The 20,360-nt window shown below is 57.2% G+C and overlaps 3 protein-coding genes across 4 annotated transcripts in view; 1 reads left to right on the forward strand and 2 right to left on the reverse strand.

The window, feature by feature from the left end:
* The window catches only part of LOC147218152 (septin-2), a 17,207-nt gene extending 11,659 nt beyond the window's left edge, over positions 1 to 5,548 (reverse strand). The window contains exons 1-4 of one of the 2 annotated variants that reach the window (XM_086173738.1): positions 5,458 to 5,548; positions 1,167 to 1,214; positions 495 to 594; positions 321 to 407 (exon numbers count right to left, since the gene is read on the reverse strand). In XM_086173738.1, coding sequence (XP_086029864.1) covers positions 321 to 407; positions 495 to 594; positions 1,167 to 1,193 — 214 coding nt within the window. In that variant the 5' untranslated portion in view covers positions 1,194 to 1,214; positions 5,458 to 5,548. Of the gene's footprint in view, positions 1 to 320; positions 408 to 494; positions 595 to 1,166; positions 1,221 to 5,457 lie in introns of both variants that reach the window. The other variant, XM_086173739.1, reaches the window with a different exon arrangement.
* Positions 5,549 to 6,073: 525 nt separating this feature from the next.
* cldn5a (claudin 5a) lies at positions 6,074 to 7,765 on the forward strand. Its single transcript, XM_086173915.1, has one exon. It carries the CDS (start codon positions 6,542 to 6,544, stop codon positions 7,187 to 7,189), a length of 648 nt encoding a protein of 215 aa, XP_086030041.1. The 5' UTR covers positions 6,074 to 6,541; the 3' UTR covers positions 7,190 to 7,765.
* Positions 7,766 to 14,852: 7,087 nt separating this feature from the next.
* Positions 14,853 to 20,162, reverse strand: cdc45 (CDC45 cell division cycle 45 homolog (S. cerevisiae)). The gene is made up of 18 exons (XM_086173988.1): positions 19,961 to 20,162; positions 19,820 to 19,879; positions 18,669 to 18,761; positions 18,452 to 18,589; positions 18,221 to 18,370; positions 18,086 to 18,144; positions 17,962 to 18,010; positions 17,820 to 17,881; positions 17,688 to 17,738; positions 17,476 to 17,595; positions 17,028 to 17,159; positions 16,844 to 16,942; positions 16,613 to 16,774; positions 16,353 to 16,491; positions 16,134 to 16,217; positions 15,932 to 16,050; positions 15,469 to 15,545; positions 14,853 to 15,140 (listed from the first exon to the last, which is right to left on the reverse strand). Exons 1-18 carry the CDS (start codon positions 20,009 to 20,011, stop codon positions 15,076 to 15,078), a joined length of 1,710 nt encoding a protein of 569 aa, XP_086030114.1. The 5' UTR covers positions 20,012 to 20,162; the 3' UTR covers positions 14,853 to 15,075.
* Between the last annotated feature and the right edge of the window lie 198 nt (positions 20,163 to 20,360).

Consider the following 20,360-nt stretch of genomic DNA (forward strand, 5'->3'; position numbering starts at 1 on the left):
AAGGAAGGGCGGGTCGTGCAACGCCGGCGGCAGGTTTGAGGAGCAAAACAGCTCCTCAAACCACTGCCCTTGTCATGTCATCATCTCAGGAGGAAAACAAGCGTGTCGGCCCGCCGAGCCGCCAGGAGACCCGGCTTAAGTCCAGTCATAAGAGGGGCTCGGTCCTGCTCCAGACTAAGACATTCCCTGCATTCCTGTCCAAATAATGCCCTGCTGGAGACGCCGCCGCCACCGCAGACATTTCTTTCTCTAATATTACAGTTTGTGTGTGTGTGTGTGTGTGTGTGTGTGTGTGTGTGTGTGTGTGTGTGTGTGTGTACCTGCAGCACCGGGGATGTAGCGTTCAGGGTACAGGTCGGTGAGAAACAGGCTATTTATGAGCGTGGATTTGCCCAGACCAGACTCGCCTGGAACACAGAGGCAGCAAATGAAGCTCTGCGGCCTGAGGACACCAGAGGAAGCAGAGAGGGTCCACCTGAAGGTCCATCACCCACCTACAACCATCAGGGTGAACTCGAACCCCTTTTTCACCGATTTTCGGTGCACTTGGTTCGGCAGGTTGGCGAAGCCCACGTACCCCGCCGCATCCGGGAACTGTGGAGAGAGACGGGACGTTCAGGGCAGCCCGAAGCCGGGAGGAGGTTCCTGACGGCCGCTCGGAAACATCTCCTCTCAGAGGAAGGGCACGGCGAGAAGACGTCTCTCTGCCCGCTGACATCAGCTTACAAGACTTCACTACTCCCTGCTGCAGTGGAGCACTGTTCACCAGCCAACTCCCATATCTCACTATCACTTTCCAACAAGTGTGTGTGTGTGTGTGTGTGTGTGTGTGTGTGTGTGAGTACGCACGCACGCTTGTTCACCCAGGCCTATAAGAATGAGATTGATGATGATTGGTGTCACTGAAATAATTCCAGCAGGCAATAAAGGCAAGCCATGAACCTCTCGGCGTACATTTATACAGGACATCCTGTTTGGACGCCTGTGAGTACAAGATTACAGACTGGGCCTGGACCTCAGCGTCACCTGTGTGTGTGTGTGTGTGTGTGTGTGTGTGTGTGTGTGTGTGTGTGTGTGAGAGAGAACTATCGTACCTTTGGAAGGGAAAGAAACCCAGTGGTGAATGGAAAGATGGAAAGATGGAAGGATGGAAGGATGACACTCACCTTCCCTTTCTCTGCAGACTGAGACATGGCTGCTGTTGCCTGGAGCTGCTGCACCTTCCACACAGGAGAGAACACACACATGAGATGTGGGATTTGAACCCACGACGGTGGAGAGCCAGATGAAGCAGTCATGGACGCTGGCGTTCCTGAGGGCCCGCCGCCCTCTGACCTCCACGTGATCCCATCTGCACATCTTCAAGTTCACGGGGTCAGGTCTCCTCCTCTGCTCGGGGTTCGGACCGGCCGCTCCGCCGCACCCGGGCCCCTGTTCTCGGTGGTAACAGTAACATGGCCGCTGGAGGCGGGGCCTCTGGGTCCCGGCGCTCTGTCAACGGGCCGCCGCTCAACAATGGCTGTTTATTTGTCGGGTTCCTTAAACCTTTCCCAAACACAGAGGCTGCACCGGGAGGCCGGCTACACACACACACACACCGCCCGACCCACACGGCTACACACACACCGAAACCTGTCTCGCAGAAATGACCCACTGATGAATGAGTCTGCACGCACAAGTACGTGCACACACACACACACACACACACACACACACACACACACACACACACACACACACACGCATTCAGCTATGTGTGTGGACATGGACAGGGAAATAATAGATGGCGGTAATCAGCTGCCATTTATTGCTAATGATCACAAATACTAATCACAGGCCCATGCAAGTGAACCCCCCACCACACACACACGCACACACACACACACACACACAGTTATTTGTCTTTGTGTGTGAGCTCGTGTGAGTCCGGCAGCAGCTTCATTAAACCTTGGTGGTGGGATCAGAAGGACGGCTCGACGGGACGCAGAGGCTGGAGGCACATTTCAATAGTGCTGTTAATAAACGCCATTTAATCGGTTGGGCTGCTGAGCTCTGAAACACACACACACACCCACACCCACACACACACACACACACACACACACACACACACACACACACACACACACACACAAATGGAAGATTAAATAGTTTGGGCCAAAAAGCAAAAGCCACCCTTGTAAAGGGAGTGTTTAGTGCATGTGATTGTTCTGCAGTGTATTTCCTGGTCATGGAGGCCCGGCGGCAGCAGCAGCAGCCACGGCAACTCTGGCACGGCTGTTCACCTCCCTGACAGGCGGGTCAGGGGTCGCCGTGCACGCTCTGGTGGATTAAGGCCTTTTTGCTGCTGCTTGCAGCTTTGGAACAATCTCTTCACACCATGGAGACTTTGTGGAAACGGTGGTGTAAGAACATAAACGCTGCTTTCCTGGCAGAACATCACAGCAGCAGGAACCCCACGGACACCCGGGGGGACAGTAACACACACACACACACACACACATACACGGCGCAGGCCGGGAGGTGTACGGCCGTTCGTTTGAAGCCGTGGCCTCGGACCATCTCGAAAATGATCCTGAGAGGAACTTGGGCACAATGGGCGGAACCAGAGGAGCCTCCGACGGCGAGGAGACGCACAGGATGGAGCCGCCCCGCCACGTGACGGCGAAGCACGCCGCCGTCTCCGCCGTCAACCTCCGAGGAGGTGAGAGGCGTTTCAGCTCGGGGCGCAGCGTGATGGAGGGGCGCCGGAGGAGGAGCGCAGGGGAGCGACATGGCAGATCTTCCAAAACATGAGCTACGTGAGGGTTACATCAGTTCATCATAATAATACATAAGTCCGCCGCATTAGTTGAGACGTCCGGCGAGAACATTCACAATGATTTCCTGGAAGAGGAGCGGGGGCCGGTGGCAGGGAGGCTGAGGGCCGGCTCTGCCCGGAGCCTTTGGGCCAGGCAGCGGGGGGGTGAACGCGCCGGATCGCGGCCTCGGAATGCGTCTCATTACGAGCAGATGTTGTCCTTCTGACGGCTCGCTGATCCGGCGGCGGGCTGTTTGTGAAGCAGGAGGCGTCTGCCAGCCCGAGATTACGGCGAGGCGCTCGGCGCTCTGCGCTCAGCCGGACAGGAAGCCAAATATGCGAGATCTGGGCCGCCATAAACACAAGCAAAGATGGATGATAACTCTTCAATGGTGGCCCTCTGCCACCTCTGGGACTGACACGGACGGAGAATACGCCATTGTTCCCCCCGCCTAGGAGCCGTCTGAGAAAGGGAGATTTACAGGCCGCCATTGTGGTTCACGGGCCGAGGTCAACGACCCTTGCGCCCGGATCCGACGCGCACGACATCCGCGGGAGATCCTGATCTGAGCTTCGGCCCGGTGGGTCGGCGGGATTCTGGACATCCCGGCCGTCCACGGCGGCCACGGAGATACCGTATTGTTCAGATTGTAAGCTGCGGTTTTTTCATAGTTTGGCCGGGGGTGCTCTGTTGCCCTGATGTGTGTGTGTGTGTGTCTGTGTCTGCGTGTGTGTCTTGATTATATCAGCGATCGTCTCACACACACACACACACACACACACACACACACACGCCAACCAATTTAAATTCAGCAGGGGCGGGTCATGGCAGAAGTGAGTTGTGAAAAAAGATGCTACCTGCTACTTCTGTACCTGTGAAAATGGATCATTTCAACATTCGCGCTAACTTATAAAAACAACTGAGAAGGAGTGAACAAAAATGGCACCGAAAAGAAAATCATATTCCGCAAGTTACAAGCTGGAAGTAGTGAAATATGAAGCCGAAAATGGCGATCGAGCAGCAGAAGAAAGTTTGAAGTCAGTGAGAAACTTGTAAGGGACTGGCGAAAGGCGGAGGTTACTCTTACTGAAGTGAAGAAAACTAAAAAAGCTAATCACGGGCTAAAAGCTAGCTGGCCACGGCTAGAGAAACTAGTTCACCCTTGGGTGGTTAGGGTTACAATGTGAACAACGTGCTGCCGGGAGAGGCTTGTCAACGGTACAGTTGCATCTTCACACAAAGTAGTTGCCAAGGAGATGAATAGAAATGAGTTTGCGGGAGGACCTTCCTGGTGTTACCGCTTCATGCAAACCAATCGCCTCTCTATCAGAGCAAAGGACGCCGTCCTGTCAGGATCCAAAAAGGCTGGAATAATTGGAACTGCAAGTGACGATGACTCTGACGTAAGTGACGTACCAATAGATGAGGAAGCGGGGCATTGTCTACCTTCGGAGTTGGCGGGGTTGTTCAGGCGTGACACCGAAGAAGAAGAAGATTTCGTTGGATTTAGTGATGAAGAGTGACACAGATTGTTTGGCTGTAGCATGTGCTATATGCGATCGTTATTTGAATGACTCTTACCGTAATATGTTACGCTAACAAAGCCAAGCAGGCACGTTCTCAGTTCGTTGTTCATGTGTCATATAGGCTATACTGGGCTATACTTATTCAGCCTGTTGTTCTCTATTCTATTTTTATTTTGAATTGCCTTTCAAGGTGAAATGTCTATTCTTGGTGTTGGATTTTATCAAATAAATTTCCCCATGAAATGCAACTTATACCCCAGTGTGACTTATATATGTTTTTTTCGTTCTTTATTATGCATTTTTGTCTGGTGAGACTTGTTCTCCGGAGCGACGTATGATCTGAAAAATACGGTACATGTTGGCAGTCGCCCGCCGCCATCTCACCGGCCCATTACAGTTCAAGGGGATTTCATTGCAATTCAAAGGGATTCAATCACAATTCAAGGGGATTTAATTACAATTCAAAGGGATTTGATTGGAAGTGAAGGGGATTTCATGCTAACTGAAGCTGATTTCATATCAGCAGCTTATTTCAGTTGCTTTCCTAATATTTTGCTCCTGTTTCAGACTCTTGTGAAAAAAAAACATCTGCAGGACAGTCAGACTTCTGCAGGTTATCATATATGCTAACTAATTTCGAATGTTATTTCTTGGATTACTTTCAGGTATTGAGTCCCAGTGAGCTTTAGAAGATTGGTTTATTGTTTAAGTGAGTGAATGAAAAACCTCAGGATTCTTCAAACACTGAGGGTTCAGAGCCTTGAGGCGCCGGATCGGACCCGGAACCCGGCAGAGGGACAGGGGGCCTCCGGCCTCCAGCCGGGGGGTCCGGGGGTCCCCCGCACCTTCACACCCCCGCAACCGGCCCGGGGGACCTATTTCACCGTGAAGTCCTCCAGGACAGCCGCGCACCGCGGCCGGCCCGGAGAGTCCAGCCAAAGTTACACGTCAAACTTGGGCCGTTCAACAGTTGTCCGGCCCGGGAGGCGCCGCGGAAGGACGGGGCCGCTCCGGGCCGCTCCGCTCCGGGCAAGGTCGGGTCGGGTCGGGTCGGGTCGGGGGTCCCCGCCTCCGACCCGGCAGGAAGGTGTGAGAGCAAAGCGCGGACGCCGCGGCGGGCCGGGCCTTACCTGAGCGGGACCTGGAGGTCGAGTTGAGGAGCGGGATCTTCGGACTTCTCTCCGCCGCCCGGCCCAGGAAGGGAAACCCGGAAACGCTTCCCGCGGGTCCGCCCTGCTCCCGCGGAACGGCCGCGGACGGGCGCCACTGGGCCGCCATTACGGCTCGGGACCCACGGCCGACAGCGTAAACGCGCCGCCTCCCGGATCCAACATGGCGGATCCAGCGCCGCGGTTTCTCGCAGCGACGCTCTCCCACGAACACAAACTTCGAGCACTTTCGAAAGAGTCGAAGTGCTTTTAGGAATGTGCGCGGGAGGCGGACACACGGCGGCGGCTCCGGAAACAGAGCCCGCCGGCCTCGGTCGGACCCCCGGGCGGCGGAGGAGCCCGGAGGAACCGGAGGAGCCCAGAGGGGACCCGAGGAACCCGGAGGGGCCGGGGAACCGCCATCGCCGCGGGCGGCTCGTGGGAGGGGGCTTTGGACCGCGAACACGCGCGCGGCTCTTTCAAACACGTCAAATAACGCAGGCGGCAAAGACACAACCGGGGGGGGGGGGGGGGGGGGGGGGTGCCCGTTGTGTCGGTGTGTGTGTGTGTGTGTGTGTGTGTGTGTGTGTGTGTGTGTGTGTGTCGCCCGGTGCCGCCCGAAGAACCTCCCCTGATGCACTCGCGCAGCCCCGACGGATGGGAGCCCACCGTGGAGACGCGCAAAGCCGCGCAACTTCCCCGCCTCCTGATTGGTCGGCTTAGGATGCGGCGGCCTGTGATTGGCGGAAAGTTCGGTCTCGGCCCCGGCGCCCCCCTCCCGGCCCGCAGACAGCCTCCGCGCCGCCGCGGGTCCAGTCGAGTCCCCGCCGCCGAACGGATCCGTCCAGGGAGCCGCGGCTGACGGCCCGCGGAACGACCTCCGCTCTTCCAGCGCTCCTCCAGAGAGCTCCCGGAGCTTCTCCGCAACTTTTCCGGTTGTCCGGCTCCATCGGCGCTCCATCGGCGCTCTAGCGGCGCTCCAGCGGCTCTCCTCCGGCGCTCCTCCGGCGCTCCTCCGGCGCTCCTCCCGCGGTCGAGGACTTCCACCCCCAGCCGAGGCGGAGCGATGGTGTCTGCCGGGCTGGAGATCCTGGGCCTGGCGCTGTGCGTGGTGGGCTCCCTGCTGGTGATGGTGGCGTGCGGGCTGCCCATGTGGAAGGTGACGGCGTTCATCGAGGCCAACATCGTGGTGGCGCAGACCATCTGGGACGGGCTGTGGATGTCGTGCGTGGTGCAGAGCACGGGCCAGATGCAGTGCAAGGTGCACGACTCGGTGCTGGCGCTGAGCCACGACCTGCAGGCGGCCCGGGCCTTCTCGGTCATCTCGTCGGTGCTGGGCGTGCTGGGGCTGATGGTGGTGATCGCCGGCGCGCAGTGCACCAACTGCATCCGCGCGGAGTACGTCAAGGCGCGGGTGGTGAACGCCGGCGGCGTCATCTACATCGTGAGCGGGCTCTTCGTGCTGGTGCCGCTGTGCTGGATGGCCAACAGCATCATCTCGGACTTCTACAACCCGCAGGTGCCGTCGTCCAAGAAGCGGGAGATCGGCGCGGCGCTCTACATCGGCTGGGCGGCCACGGCGCTGCTGCTCATCGGCGGCGCGCTCCTGTGCTGCTCGTGCCCGCCCGCCGGCGCCTCCGGCTACTCCGTCAAGTACGCGCAGACCAAACGCGCCGCGCACAACGGGGACTACGACAAGAGGAACTACGTGTAGCCCGGGGGAAGCCGACGCGCTGTCTCCTGGCTGGAACGTCGGTTTTGGATTCGAGGACCCCCTGTCCTGCCCTGCCCTGCCCCCCCTGCCCTCCTCCTCCTCCTCCTCCTCCTCCTCCTCCTCGCCCCCCCAGCGGACCCCCCTGCAGGTACCCCGACCCCCGAACCGAACCTCCTCACACCACCCGCTCTCCTGCGCTCCCAGGAGGAACCCGCGCCGCAGCTTTGCCCCACCTTTGCCCCGACGCTGCCGCCACACCGACCGACAGCGTCCGCGGCGCTGGACCTGGACCTGGACCTGGACCTGGAGCCGGGCCCGGGCCTGCAGGTTCTTCAGAACCAACAAATGACTTTCACTGGACACAAACAGAAGCTCCCCGCAGAACACGTCCACGTGGTCCTGCGGGGACCGGGATCCACATGTCACCTGCCCGGTATCTGCGCGCTCGTCACCGCAGGAAGTCGGACGTCTCCTCCTGGCCTTCCGGGAATTGTTGTTCTGCTGCGCTGCCTCATGTAACCGCTGTCTCCATGTAAACCTGCTGCACTCTGCATTAAACTCCATACTCTTGACCGCCGCCAGCTCCGTGTCTTCTTCAGGCGGGACAACCCGAGGCCGAGGAGAACCCCTCCAGTTCCCCTGAGGGTTCTCCTCCAGAGGGTTCTCCCCCAGAGGGTTCTCCTCCAGAGGGTTCACCTCCCGAGGGTTCTCCTCCAGAGGGTTCTCCCCTAGAGGGTTCTCCTCCAGAGGGTTCTCCTCGGCCGAGCGGTTCCCACAAACCCCCACGGCGAGGGCAAGTGTTTTGGAGAGCCATAGAAATCCAGATGACAATGCCCATTCAGCTGGAGTGGGGCTCTGCAGTCCAGCTCACAATGCTCCACTGCCGACCCCCCCACCTCCACCCTTCCCCCACCCTCAGTCAGTCAAAGGCCCCAAATTGGAGGCGAGGAGAAGCTGGAATCTTCTCCCCCTCTGTGGTCATTGCTGAGACGGAGGGTTCCTCACAAAGGATCTGCCCCCCCCCCCGGGCTGAGGCCCTGCAGTGGCAGCTGGAGGACTTGAACCTGCAGCAGCAGCAGCAGCAGCAGCAGCAGCACCTCCACCGCTGCTGCTGCTGCTGCTGCTGCTGCTGGTGACCTTCTGCTGGATTCCAAAGCTCAGCCACACTTGTTTTGCCGCTGGCTTAAGAATCTTAGTGGGTCACATGCTCCCTGGCTGAGGGCCGAGGGGGACCTGAGGTTCTCCCGTACCTGCTGGTTCCTCCACTCCCAGCCTGAGCGGTGAGACGGTTACCGCCATCTGGGTTCCCTCTCACGTCCTGGCCTCCTCTTGAGAAGGACCTGCCGGGTCGTCATGGCGACGGACCGCCCGGGCCTCCACCCGAGGCCCGGACGGGCTTCGGGTGGAGGCGCCCGTTGTTGAGGACCACTAAACGTTTGTTTAGCAAACGGCGTGGAGGCCTCGGGGTCCACGGGCTTCACCTCCGGCCAGTCTTGGCCCCTCGGAGCGCCGCTGCGAGGACCTGATCTGACCCGACGTCCGGCTGGGGGGCCAGAACAAGAACAGCTGAAGTTTGTGTCAGATTGCAGGAAGGTGGGACACACAGCAGCTCTGAGAAGGCATCTGCACAAAGACACACACACACACACACACACACACACACACACACACACCGTCCACAGCACTTAGCCCTCAGATGTGTTTTTGTCACATTGTTAGTCAGACTGCCTGGGAAGCTGGTGGGACACACAGCAGCTCTGAGAAGGTCTCTGCACAAAGACACACAAACAGATGCACCCCCAACACTTTACACACACACATCCACGCACACAGACACACACACACACACACACACACACACTCACACATACACACACGAGCGTCCACAGGACTCGGAGCACAGACATGTTTTTGTCACATTGTTAGTTCCACTCCTCTGGGCTCTGCAGAGGCTGACGGGGCAGAGTGTGTGTGTGTGTGTGTGTGTGTGTGTGTGCATGTGTGTGTGTAAAGTGTTGGGGGTGCACCTTTAAAAAGGCCCTCATTCCAAAGAGAGGGGGGGCAAACAGGGCCGGCGACGTCACTCAATGGGTGATCTCCATGGCAACCACCCAGAACCTGCAGTTGCCTGGTTACCACAGGCCATAATGTGCTGGTATGGATGGGCCTAATAAAGGGCCCGGCCGGCAGGCATTCCTGCAGGGTTGGAGCACACACATAACACACACACACACTCACACACACACACACACACACACACAGGGACTCAGAGGTCGTCGTGGAGACTCATCAGGTCCTTCTGAACCCAAGAATGGAGGCGGGTCTTCAGTCTGTGAACGCAAGAAATCTGAGCCACGGCTTTGTGATGGTGACGTCACCTGGAGACAGGCGGTCACACACACACACACACACACACACACATTGACCGAGCTCCTGCCGGCGGTAAAGGTCATGCCAGGCGGAGGTGAAGTTGCACGGGCAGATGTTGGGGTCGACACGCCGCCGCGGCGTCGACCGGGCGCCAGGAGAAGCCCCTCCTCCGCACTCGTGACATCATTTCCTCCTTTTCTCTCCCTCGTCTTCCTGCCAAAGCTTTCTCCACTTTGGACTCGTGGATTTCGGGGAAAACCTTCACGGCTTCTCCTGCGCCGGTGGTGGTCAGTGGTCCTCTGGATGAGTCACGCAGCAGGTGACTCAGGGCTGAGAGTCAGCAGGTGGCTGGACGTGGAGGAGAAACACGGCTTTGTTTGAAGACTCAAAGACCTCGTGAGCCGCCGGTTTGAGGAACAATGTGTGGGGGGGCGCTGGAGATGGAGACCCCCCTTCTCCCCGTGACTCACCAGATCGGTGGCAGCCCAGTAACACCAGCAGGCTTCCTGTGGAGGAGCGGACAGAAGAACAGGAAACAGGAAGGGACGGGGGGGGGGCTGGCTGGGTGTGTGTGTGTGTGTGTGTGTGTGTGTGTGTGTGTGTGTGTGTGTGTTTGTGTGTGTGTGTGTGTGTGGTCAGGACAAATAATGGAGTCTGCTGGTTGAGTCCAGCTGCTGCTGCAGCTCCAACCAGGCACACAATGGTTCTTCAAAGAACATGGACACGTCATTGACTTTCACTGGGTCTCCTCACACAGGAAGCCCGTGAAGGTGTGAAGAACATTCCAGCCCGTTCACACTTTTCACAACATGTGAGGGTAAGAACCTCCAGCAGACTCGTCCGCTCTCCGGACCCGGTCTCCAAACGTTCCGGACCCGGTCCAGGGTTCTCCGGGAGGCCTTCTCGTCAGGGAAACCATCGGCCGGAACTGGCTTGAATGCGGAGACGGAAAGGGTGGGCCGAGAACCTGCTGTCAGGTCATGGTTTGGTGGAGATCCAGATCCAGGTCCAGCTCCAGAAGCAGACCGATGAGAGGAACGCCGACCGCATCCATCAGCCTCCTGGACGGACCATCTTTTCTTCTAACGCTGCAGTCAAAGGAGGCTCACGGGATACTTGAGGGAAAGCTCTCCTGAAGTAATCACATTACTTTTTGGACCAGCGGTAGATATAATTCATGGACAATGTCAATTTCTGGACGAACGTCTCCATTTCTGAAGCTCTTTCATCTCCTCATGGTCTCAAAGAGCTTTGAGGGATGGACATGTCTCCAGCCAGAAGGTTGGAGGTGCAGTTCCCCCCGCCGGGTGTCCAAGTGTCCTCGGGCCAAACACGAACCCCAGAAGGTCTGGGAAGCTCCTGGTGCAGCAGCTCTGCACCTTCACGCTGGATCACACACACACACACACACACACACACACACACACACACACACACACACTCGTGTGGACAGTGGAGCTCAGCAGCCCACCTGGGGGTTCGGTGTCTTCCCCAGGGGCACTTTGGCCTGCAGGCAGGAGAAGCTGGAACTGAACCATCAACCCTCCAGATGTTGGACACCCACTCCACCATCTGCAGATACAGAATCAGACAAATCCCTCCTGAAGGTCCCACACATAGACCTCCTGTGGAGAAGAAGAAGCTGCCGATCTGCCCGCCAGCTGAACTCTTCACCTGAGAACGGACGTGATGAAGCAGAACGTCCGGAGCTTCACCGCAGCTTCACCAGGCTTGACTTAGAAGAGGGACAACGTTGGTGGGACCTTCGTGCTGCCTCGCGGCCGCCAGCGGGCCGGTCTCCGGTTGTTCACACCCAGTCGATGTGTTGGATCCACGGAGGACGGGGTGAAGACCGACATAAATCTGCCTCCATGTCAGAAGACGGGGGAGAAGGTCTCCGGCCCTCCTGGACCTTCTGGGCTGGAGAATCAAAGTGGTTTCCACATCATCGGTCCAGATTCATACCTGGTGTGATATCAGCAGCATGCAGGGCTGCAATATTTATTCTACTGATACTCAGGAACAGGCTGCCAAATATTCACACACACACACACACACACACACACACACACACACACACACACACACACACACACACACACACCGGTGGGATGTCTGTCAGTATGGATGTGTTGCCATAAACACAGCTGACATGGAAAGCTTTATCTCCAGATAGGAGCAAGGAGGGGGAGCTCCAGACACACGGCGTGCTTGATTTCAGCTTATCATCACAACCCAGCAGGTTCACACAGGTGCAACACACACACACACACACACACACACACACACACACACACACACACCGGCAGCAGCAGGAATTTTATGGGCGAGCCAGTAGAAGTTTCTGACGTTGTGGGATGACCTCCTCCTGAGGAGCAGGTGGGAGATGTTAGAACACACACACATGTTGAAGCTTGACGACCCTCAGCAAACCTCCAGCTCCCTGATGGAACCTCAGATCTTCTCCCAGGCGGGACGGATGACTCTTCTTGTTGGGATGGAATGTGATCTGAGAGAAGGCGCGCACACATCTCGCTTCTTAGATACTGTATCCAGCAGGAGGACGTCACGGGATGTCAGGAGTTGTGGTCGGATCCAGGCTCTCAGAGGAACCCACTGGAGGTCCCGGCTTCCACCTGGGATCCACCTGAGGGCCGGGCCGTCCTCCCGCTCCCCTGCAGGCTGAGCTTCACGGACAAACCCCGAGTCTGAGAGAAGTTCTCCTGGGACGCGAGGTCTGCAGGAACACGAGCTCATTAGTGTTTTCAAATAATTACACCTTCTTTAATTGGGCGTGTTCACATTAAACGGCGGCGGAAGCAAAGTCCTCGCAGATACAGGGAGGGGAAAGATTCCCATCTGAGGAATGCAGATGAGGAGAAGGGCTAACGGGATGGACCTCTGGAGACGAATCATTTCCTCCTCCAGGATGTCCCGAGCAAATATTTAACGGACGGGGCGCATCTATACACGCAGGAGGTCAAAGGTCAAACGGCTGCGTCTCATCACTGGCGTGGACGTGGAAGAAGAGACGGCCCGTGGTTTGAGCTCCTCTGCGTCTCCATGGAGACCAAAGACTACCACCCAGAATCTGCTCCGCCTGAGAGCCACGCCCTGACTGGGAGAGGGCCGGGGTCAAAGGTCACCGGGGCCATTAGGGGCATCGTCGCGCCGCCAAGAAGACATGAAGCTCGGCAGCTCCACCAGACCCTGGCTGGCGGAGACCCTGGGGTCTCATCAACTTCTACAATCCTGTGTGTGTGTGTGTGTGTGTGTGTGTGTGTGTGAGACCCAGTCAACCATGTTTGTGGAAAGACAACCAGGATGGAAACAGTTGCCAGCGTTGGGAAGGATGGAGGAGCAGAGCCGCCTCAGGCCGTTCAGGCGTCATCTTTGCTGCACCTGCTGGGTGTCTGGGGTCAGAGGTCACCGGGGTCCGACCCGCACGCCTCAGGTCCAAGAGCCGCATCCACTCTGAAGGCCAAAGGTGCTGAGACCTTCCAGTGCACGACTGTAGCGACGGCGCCATGATGGAAGGTGTTCTGGAGGGGGGCAAACTTATGAAAACAAAGGTTTCTGTCCTGAAGCTGCATTTAGAAGCAGCTGCAGCAGTCGTGTCTGACTGGAGGAACCTCGTCTATCAGCTGCTCCTCCAGCCTGCTCCAGCCCAGAACCCCTGAAGAGCAGCTTAGCAGCAAAAAGCAACAGGCCAGTGAGCGAGAGGCCTTCCGACCTCTACTCGTCACTACAGCTGCACGAGTGTGTGTGTGTGTGTGTGTGTGTGTGTGAGAGCGCTGCATGCCACATTCCTCAGGTGCAGTGTGTGGAAGGGCAGCGGCCCCAGCGGAGCCTGAGGGGCCCGGCGGGCCCCGAGGCCCAGGGCAGGAGGAGGGGATGGGATGGACAGGTGGACGTCTCCACCTCCTCCTCGCTCAGAGGTTTTCATCGGCGAGCGCGCCGTCGGCCGCCGGGCCCAGGAACTTATCGGTTTCTCCCGGCAACACTTTTAGGCCGGTTTTGGAGAAACTCCCGCCTGGTACCGGAGGAGATGATCTCGGTCCAGGAGGCTCCAGGGAGGAGGAGGGAGGTTTGGTTGGAAGACGTGAGGTAAACTCTGAGCCGCCCGCCTGGCCCTTCCAGTAAGATGCTGCTAATTTTAACCCTGCCGCCTCCGCGGCCGACCGGATAACATCGCTCCGCCGGGACCGTAAACATCATTACGGAGGTAAACTCTCCTCCAGAAGAGACACAATTAGAGGTGGAATGTGGAGAAGGCCGGTCGGGCCGGGGCCCGGGGGCCCGGGGGCCCGGGGGGTCTGCGGCCCCGCATCATTAGAGCTTCTGCTGTGGGATTTTCTATGGAGGCTTTAGAAGCGCTTTCACTTCCTCCTTAACTCGCTTTTCTTCAACCTTTCATCTGGATTTCAGGGACCTGCTGACCTATTTTTCAAGTTGGAAGAAAACAGTGGTCATGTGGGATTTGTAAGGTTCCCTGCTAACTCGGGGTTTTCAGACCACGGAGGCGAATGTCCTCCTCTGCGGGTCGTCTTCAGGAGTCCTCTCTTGTGGAACGCCTCACGCAGAAGGTCACGTGATCATCGGGCTGCGAGAGCGCCGGGGTGTGGACGGCCGACGCCTCGCCTCGCTCGCCTCCTGGCCTCTCAGCGGGTCGAGACAAATCCCGGCCTACATTGTGCGGCGGGCCGAGGTCACGGCGCTCACCTTTGGCCCACAGAGCCCATCACTTCACTTTCACACATGTTAGCGGCGGTCGTGCGTCAGCAGATTGGACGGGGATGAAAAGCCTCTAATCAGATGGGCTCACACTCCTGCCTGTTGGCCGCCGAGGATGTTTGCTTTGTGACAGCGGTTCGATCTCATTCTGTGTCGGCTCACGGAGGATCCAGAGACCCGGGGGACGTCACACGAGCCACAGCGAACGGCGCGGCCATATGAAGGAGGACCACCGGGTCCGGGCGGAGCTCCGGTCGCCGGGCCGACGGACGGCTGCTCAGAACTCACTCGGGAAAACACGGCGCCCGCTTTGAAAGTGTGACGCAAGAAAGAAAACATTCACTTTTCCTGCTTTTCCACGTTGACACGCCTCCGAGGCCGCGGCTCCGACGGAGCTCCGGCCCGAACAACCCGAGCCCCGACCCGACGTGACCCGCCCCACCGACCGGGAACGTCAGGAAGCGGCTACATCAGAAGGCCGCGGTCACAGAGGACCTGAACTCAGCAGGTTTACTGAGCGCCTGCAGCCCAAAGGAAAACCTGTCCAGAAAACCAACCATTAGAGGCAAAGGTCATTTATTAAACACTATTAAAATGGGATTTGGACAAAACAGCTCACATTTTGTAAAAGGGAGACAATACAGGTTCAACTTTTAAAACTTACACTCCGACTAAAAATCTGTACAACACACACACAGGGCACGTGATTAAAAGCATTAAATATTCACATGGATATAAAACAAACATGGACATGGAGAGAGCAGCACCAGGAGCCCCATGGCTCAGGACAGGAGGCTGATCAGGGCGTCCAGGAACTTGCTCCGGTCCTCCGTCTTCAGCTCGATGACTGCGGGAGGAAGAGGAGGTCAGTGTGGAACATCTAAACGGCACGCTTTGCTGTCTTCTACGCCCAGATGTTCTATCATCTGACTGTTGAACATCATGACTGGTTTGAGATGGTCTGCTGTGGACGGAGCTTCCCTGCCCTTCCGTCTGAAGAACCTCTGTTGAAATCTACTTCACAAAGAACAATGTAAAAAGCCTTATTCTGCACTTCAGGAGGAGGGAGAGTCCAGGCTTCTGGGAGAAGGACAATGCTGCCTCCTGGTGGAGCTGGAGGTGATGTGAGGTGAAGGTGAAGGTGAAGATGAAGCGAGCTCAGGGCCGGCGCTCACCGGAGGTGTCGAAGTGGTCGTGGAGCGTCCTGGAGCCGGTGCTCTCCGCAGCTTTCTCAAAGGCTCGGCCGAAGAAACTGAGCAGGAGGAGGAAACGTCAGTCGTCCGTCGGCTCAAACGCCAGCAGACAGAAGCATCTCGGCATCTCCTCTCGGAGAGCAGGGGCCACTCGGGCCCCAAAACAGGAACAAGACCGATAACACCGTATTGATCCCCACGGGGGAAAGCGGTTTGTCACAGCGGCACAACGAAAACGGGAAATGTGAATATAAAAGACAAATAAAAAGGATGAAGACAATGATGGAAATAGATAACAGAACGAGGACATGACGTGTCCTTCTGTTTGCTGTTTTTATAAAATATTAGAAATGTCAGAATTCACTCCCTAAAACCTAGAGCGTGTGTGAAATAATCCGTTTATGAAGACGTCACTGACACATCATGGGTTCAGCACGACTCTTACTTCTTCTTGTCCGACGTCAGCGACTCGGGGGGGATTCCAACCACGAGGACCGTCCCCTTCTCCACGTCCTTCGGGGCAGCCATGATGAGCGGGAGCAGCTTGCAGCGCTTATTCCTCGTCTACACACAGGAGGGGTTAGAGTCACACACACACACACACACACACACACACACACGGACGCACAAACACACACACTACTCACTGAATGGACAAATGCTTTCAGCAGGTACTTTGAGAGGAGCGCCAGGGCCATGGGCTGGGAGAACAGCTTCACATCAGGGGTTCCCTGAGGCAGAGGTGAGGAGACACACTGAGCAAGTCAACACACACACACACACACACACACACACACACACACACGCACGCACACACACACACGCACGCACACGCACGCACACGCACGCACACCAGAGGTCCGTACCTCCATCAGGTAGCAGTAGAGGAAGGGCCCCTGGGACAGGATGAGGTTGGTGCAGATGCAGCTGGCGACCGTCTGCTGGACGGCCCTCAGCTTCTTCTTGGCCAGCTCGATGCCGGCGTGCAGACGGTCCAGGTTGCTCCTGCCGGCGGAATCACAGATGTTTCTCTTGACCGGCCGGCCGCCGGAGCTCCGAGATTCGACTTGTTTCGACCACAAAAGGAAAATGCGGAGATGTTGTGGAGGCGAGCGACGCCACGGACCTGGAGAGGGAGTCCAGCGCCTTGATGAAGTTGTCGGCCTGGCCCTGGTCCTTCTCGGTGCTCTCCAGCAGAGCGGCGGTGGCGTGCACCATGTCGCCCGCCAGGAAACGGTTCTTGAAGCCAAAGTTGACGCCGAAGGTCTGGATGCGGATATCTTTCATGCTGAGGAAAGACGGGAAGAACGTCGAAGAGATCCGAGTACCGGCGGGAACCCTTCCAGCGCGTTCGTACCCGTATTTCTGGGAGGACTCCTCGATGGCGTCCCGCAGGTTCTCCTTGATGGACATGTCCATGGAGCTGAATTTCTGACGCACTTGCTTCAGCGGGAATCTGTGAGCGGAACATCTTCTCGTCACCACCAGCCGGGACGAACCTTCACGGGGCGGCTTCGGTGCGCGGCCGTCGGAGAACTCACCCCATGTCGGCCAGGAACTCCTGCAGTTTCTTCTGGCCGTTCAGAGTCCAGAGCTTGAAGAAACAGGATGTGTAGCAGGAGTTGCAGATGCTCTCGTACAGAGACCAGTGCTGGTAGAGGGCGAGGCGCAGGCTGGAGGACGGTTAAGGATGAACCACAGCGAGAGGAGGTTCCAGAGGAGCCAGGATTCAGAGGACTTACAGTGTGCCTTCACCCAACCTCACCGTCAGTCCTCTGAAAATAACCTGAGAAGGGCACCAGGAGAGCGAGCTGAGGGTCTGCAGTCCAGGCAGAAGCTCTGAACCGGGACCTCCTCCTTCTGGGCCCCAGAGGAGGCCGGAAGCCCCTTTGAATGTTTGGCCAGAAAGATCTGAACGACTCGGAAGGTCGACGCGTTCAACGGCAGCACGAGGAAACCCTCTCGGGCGAGCGCCGTCTCTGAGGATACTCGTATTCAAAGGAGATCTTCATGCAGTCGATGGACAGGGCGTTCTCCTCGTCTTCGTTCCGATGGCTGTGCCGCGAAACGTGTCGCTGCATCGTGGCGATGTCCGTCACGTATTTCATGCTAGAACGGAGGAAGAAACCGGAAAAAAGCGGGTGAGCGGGAGAAGGTAAAGGCTGAGAGGTTCATGGCGGAACGGGAAGAATTTCTCTCACTGTGTGATTTTATCGTGAACCCACTGGTCCGTCAGCCCGATGATGGCCCACCTGCACAGAAGAGACAGGCCTTACCTCCGCGTCCGTGGAGCTCGCTGTCGCTACGGAGGGAAATAAAGAGAGGCGCGCTACCAGAGCATGTCCTTGGTGTCCTTGGTCAGCACCCACGCCAGCTCGAAGAACATCATCGCCGCCTGTCGGAGGAAAGAGCGGTGAGGACCTCTGGACGACAGCGGGCCTCCAGGAGCCGGCCCGGTCTCGGGGGTTTACTCACAGACGTGCCGTGGTACTCGTACTGCTCGTAGTCGAACAGGATCTCCCTCCTGCGGGGTGACAGGGTGTTACGGCGCGCTTTGCACCAGCGGCGCCGGCAGAGCCGAGCGGCGATAGCGAGTCACCTCTGGGCCTCCCAGTCCCTGCGCCGCCGCTGCCTCTCCACCCGCCTCTCCAGCGCAGCCTGGAGACACGTCAGCGGTCAACACGCAATCCGCTCTCTTTGCATCCACGCTTCAGGCGCCGCGTCCGACCAGTACCTCATCGAACCGCCGCCGCTTTCCGGACGGCTCCGAGCCTTCGTCGCTCTCGCGTCCGGAGTCGCCCCCTTCCTCGTCTTCATCGTCTCGGAAAATGTCGTCGTAGGCGGGCACGCCCAGGTCGTCGTCCTGTTTTATCAGGAGCTTTATCTGCCGGAGGGACATCGAGTTCAGACGGCAAACCTCCGGACGGACAAGCGCGTCCGAAGGTCTCCTGGAGCCGATCCTCACCTGGGTGTCGTTGTAGACGTTGACCACGTCTATCGGCCGGTGCGTGTCACAGATGAAGAAGATGGACCCGTCGTCCGGCTGCAGCATCTCCAGGAGGTCCACATTGGCCCCGCAGTTGATCAGAACAAAGTACTGGAACTGAAAAGCAGAGAAAAGCCCTTCTTCCACAGGGAACTTTAGAGTAAATGTGCTTCTGGCCGGACCGGAGGGCCGCTACCTGCTCTTTGTGCTCCAGAAAGGCGGTTCCCAGGTCCTGCCAGCCCGTCAGAGGCAGGAGTGTGTACTGGATCTGCTCGCAGTGGAACAGGGCCTGGGGGGGAACCGGGCAGCCTCACAACACTTGGACACACTTTGACACTTCATATTTTATTGTATTTCTTAATTCTCCCTCCTTCCTACCATCATCTATTATTGTTATGTTTTACTTGAAACTCTGGCACAACAATTTCCTTGGGGATAAATAAAGTTGTTCTTATCTTCCATCACTGCGTGTTATTCCAGATCTTTCTCCACACGTGTTTTCTGAGGAGTGAAGGTCTGCCGCAGCAGGACACAACATCCAAGATTCAAAGCATTTACTGTCACATGTACCGTCTGGAAACAGGTTTCCCAGGACAATGACGTTCCTGCTTGGCTGAACGCAGTGCATTTGGATATACGGTGATAGGAAGAGCATAAACATTATTATAGGCTAAATAAACATTATAACTAGGATTATACATATGAATATGAACAGCGGCAGCGCAATAACACGCTTGAATGGTGTGCAAGGATGTGGCAAGGAGGGTGAATGAACAGCGAGGCTACAGGGGGTGGAGAAGGTGGAGGAGCTCAAGTATTGGGGGTCAAAGGTCCAGTGCAAAGGAGAGGCTGGAGCGAAGGTGAGAGAACGGATTCAGGCAGGCTGGAGAAAAGGACCAAATGTGTGGCAGAAGATTATCAGCCAAAATGAAAGGTGGAGACCAGAGAGGCTCTTTGGGTTGGAAACAGTGACACTGAGACAGGAGGAAGAAGAGGTGAAGAGCTTGACGTTGTCTTTGGAGAAGAAGGCCATCAGAAGGACACCAAGCGCTAGATGTTTGGTAGGTGAGGTCAGAGAGGCCAGACTGAGGGTTCGGCCAGAGGATTTATGGACCGAGGGCAGGAGGACATGAGGGTGGTTGGTGTGAGAGAAAAAGTGCCAGAGAACGGGGTCAGATGGAGGAGATCGACTCCCCGTGGAGATCTCTGGAGGACCAGAAGGTTTTGGAGTTTCAGTGGTTTTGTGTCACTCGTCACGGACGCGTGTGGACAGTTCAACACACCGAGACGGCTAACGGGGCTCCGGGACGCTAACCGGGGCTCTTATCTACCGGCTGGCCGCCTTACCTGCAGTATCTTGCAGGCGCAGAGGGCGTCGATGTCCGGGGCCACCAGGAGGGCCACTCTCTGGAACAACACGACGTTCACACTTCATCTGGACCGCTAGCATGAGCGAGGTAGCTGCGGCTAGCTAGCAAAATAACCTACCTGGTTGGCGACAACCTCGTAAAAGTCCCTCCGTATGTCGGTGACGAACATGATGCGTTTGAATCGGCCTGCCTCGGATAAAAGACACGTCTTACACGCTGAAGCTGCTGAAAGGGACGGGAGCGGGTCGTGGTTCTGGCCGGACGTCAGGCTCGGAGCTCCGGAGCCGCCGGAGGACCGCGGCTTGGAATTGTGGCGCCAAATGTACGCGTCACGAATGACCAATCAGCGGAAGGCATTGAACTAACGTCACAGGCAACAGGCCACGCCCCCGAGAGGGGGGGGGGCTGCCGCGCCCGAGGTGCACACCAATACGCATGCGCACCGTCCGGACGCTGTTCCTCTCGAAAGATCTGCGGACGCGCCGCGCTTGATGCGCTCTTTTCTTATTTCAATAAAA

Source organism: Fistularia commersonii, chromosome 26 (genome assembly GCF_037954325.1).
Source record: "Fistularia commersonii isolate RoL2024-O1a breed Wild chromosome 26, RoL_Fcom_v1.0, whole genome shotgun sequence".
Taxonomy (NCBI): Eukaryota; Metazoa; Chordata; class Actinopteri; order Syngnathiformes; family Fistulariidae; genus Fistularia; species Fistularia commersonii.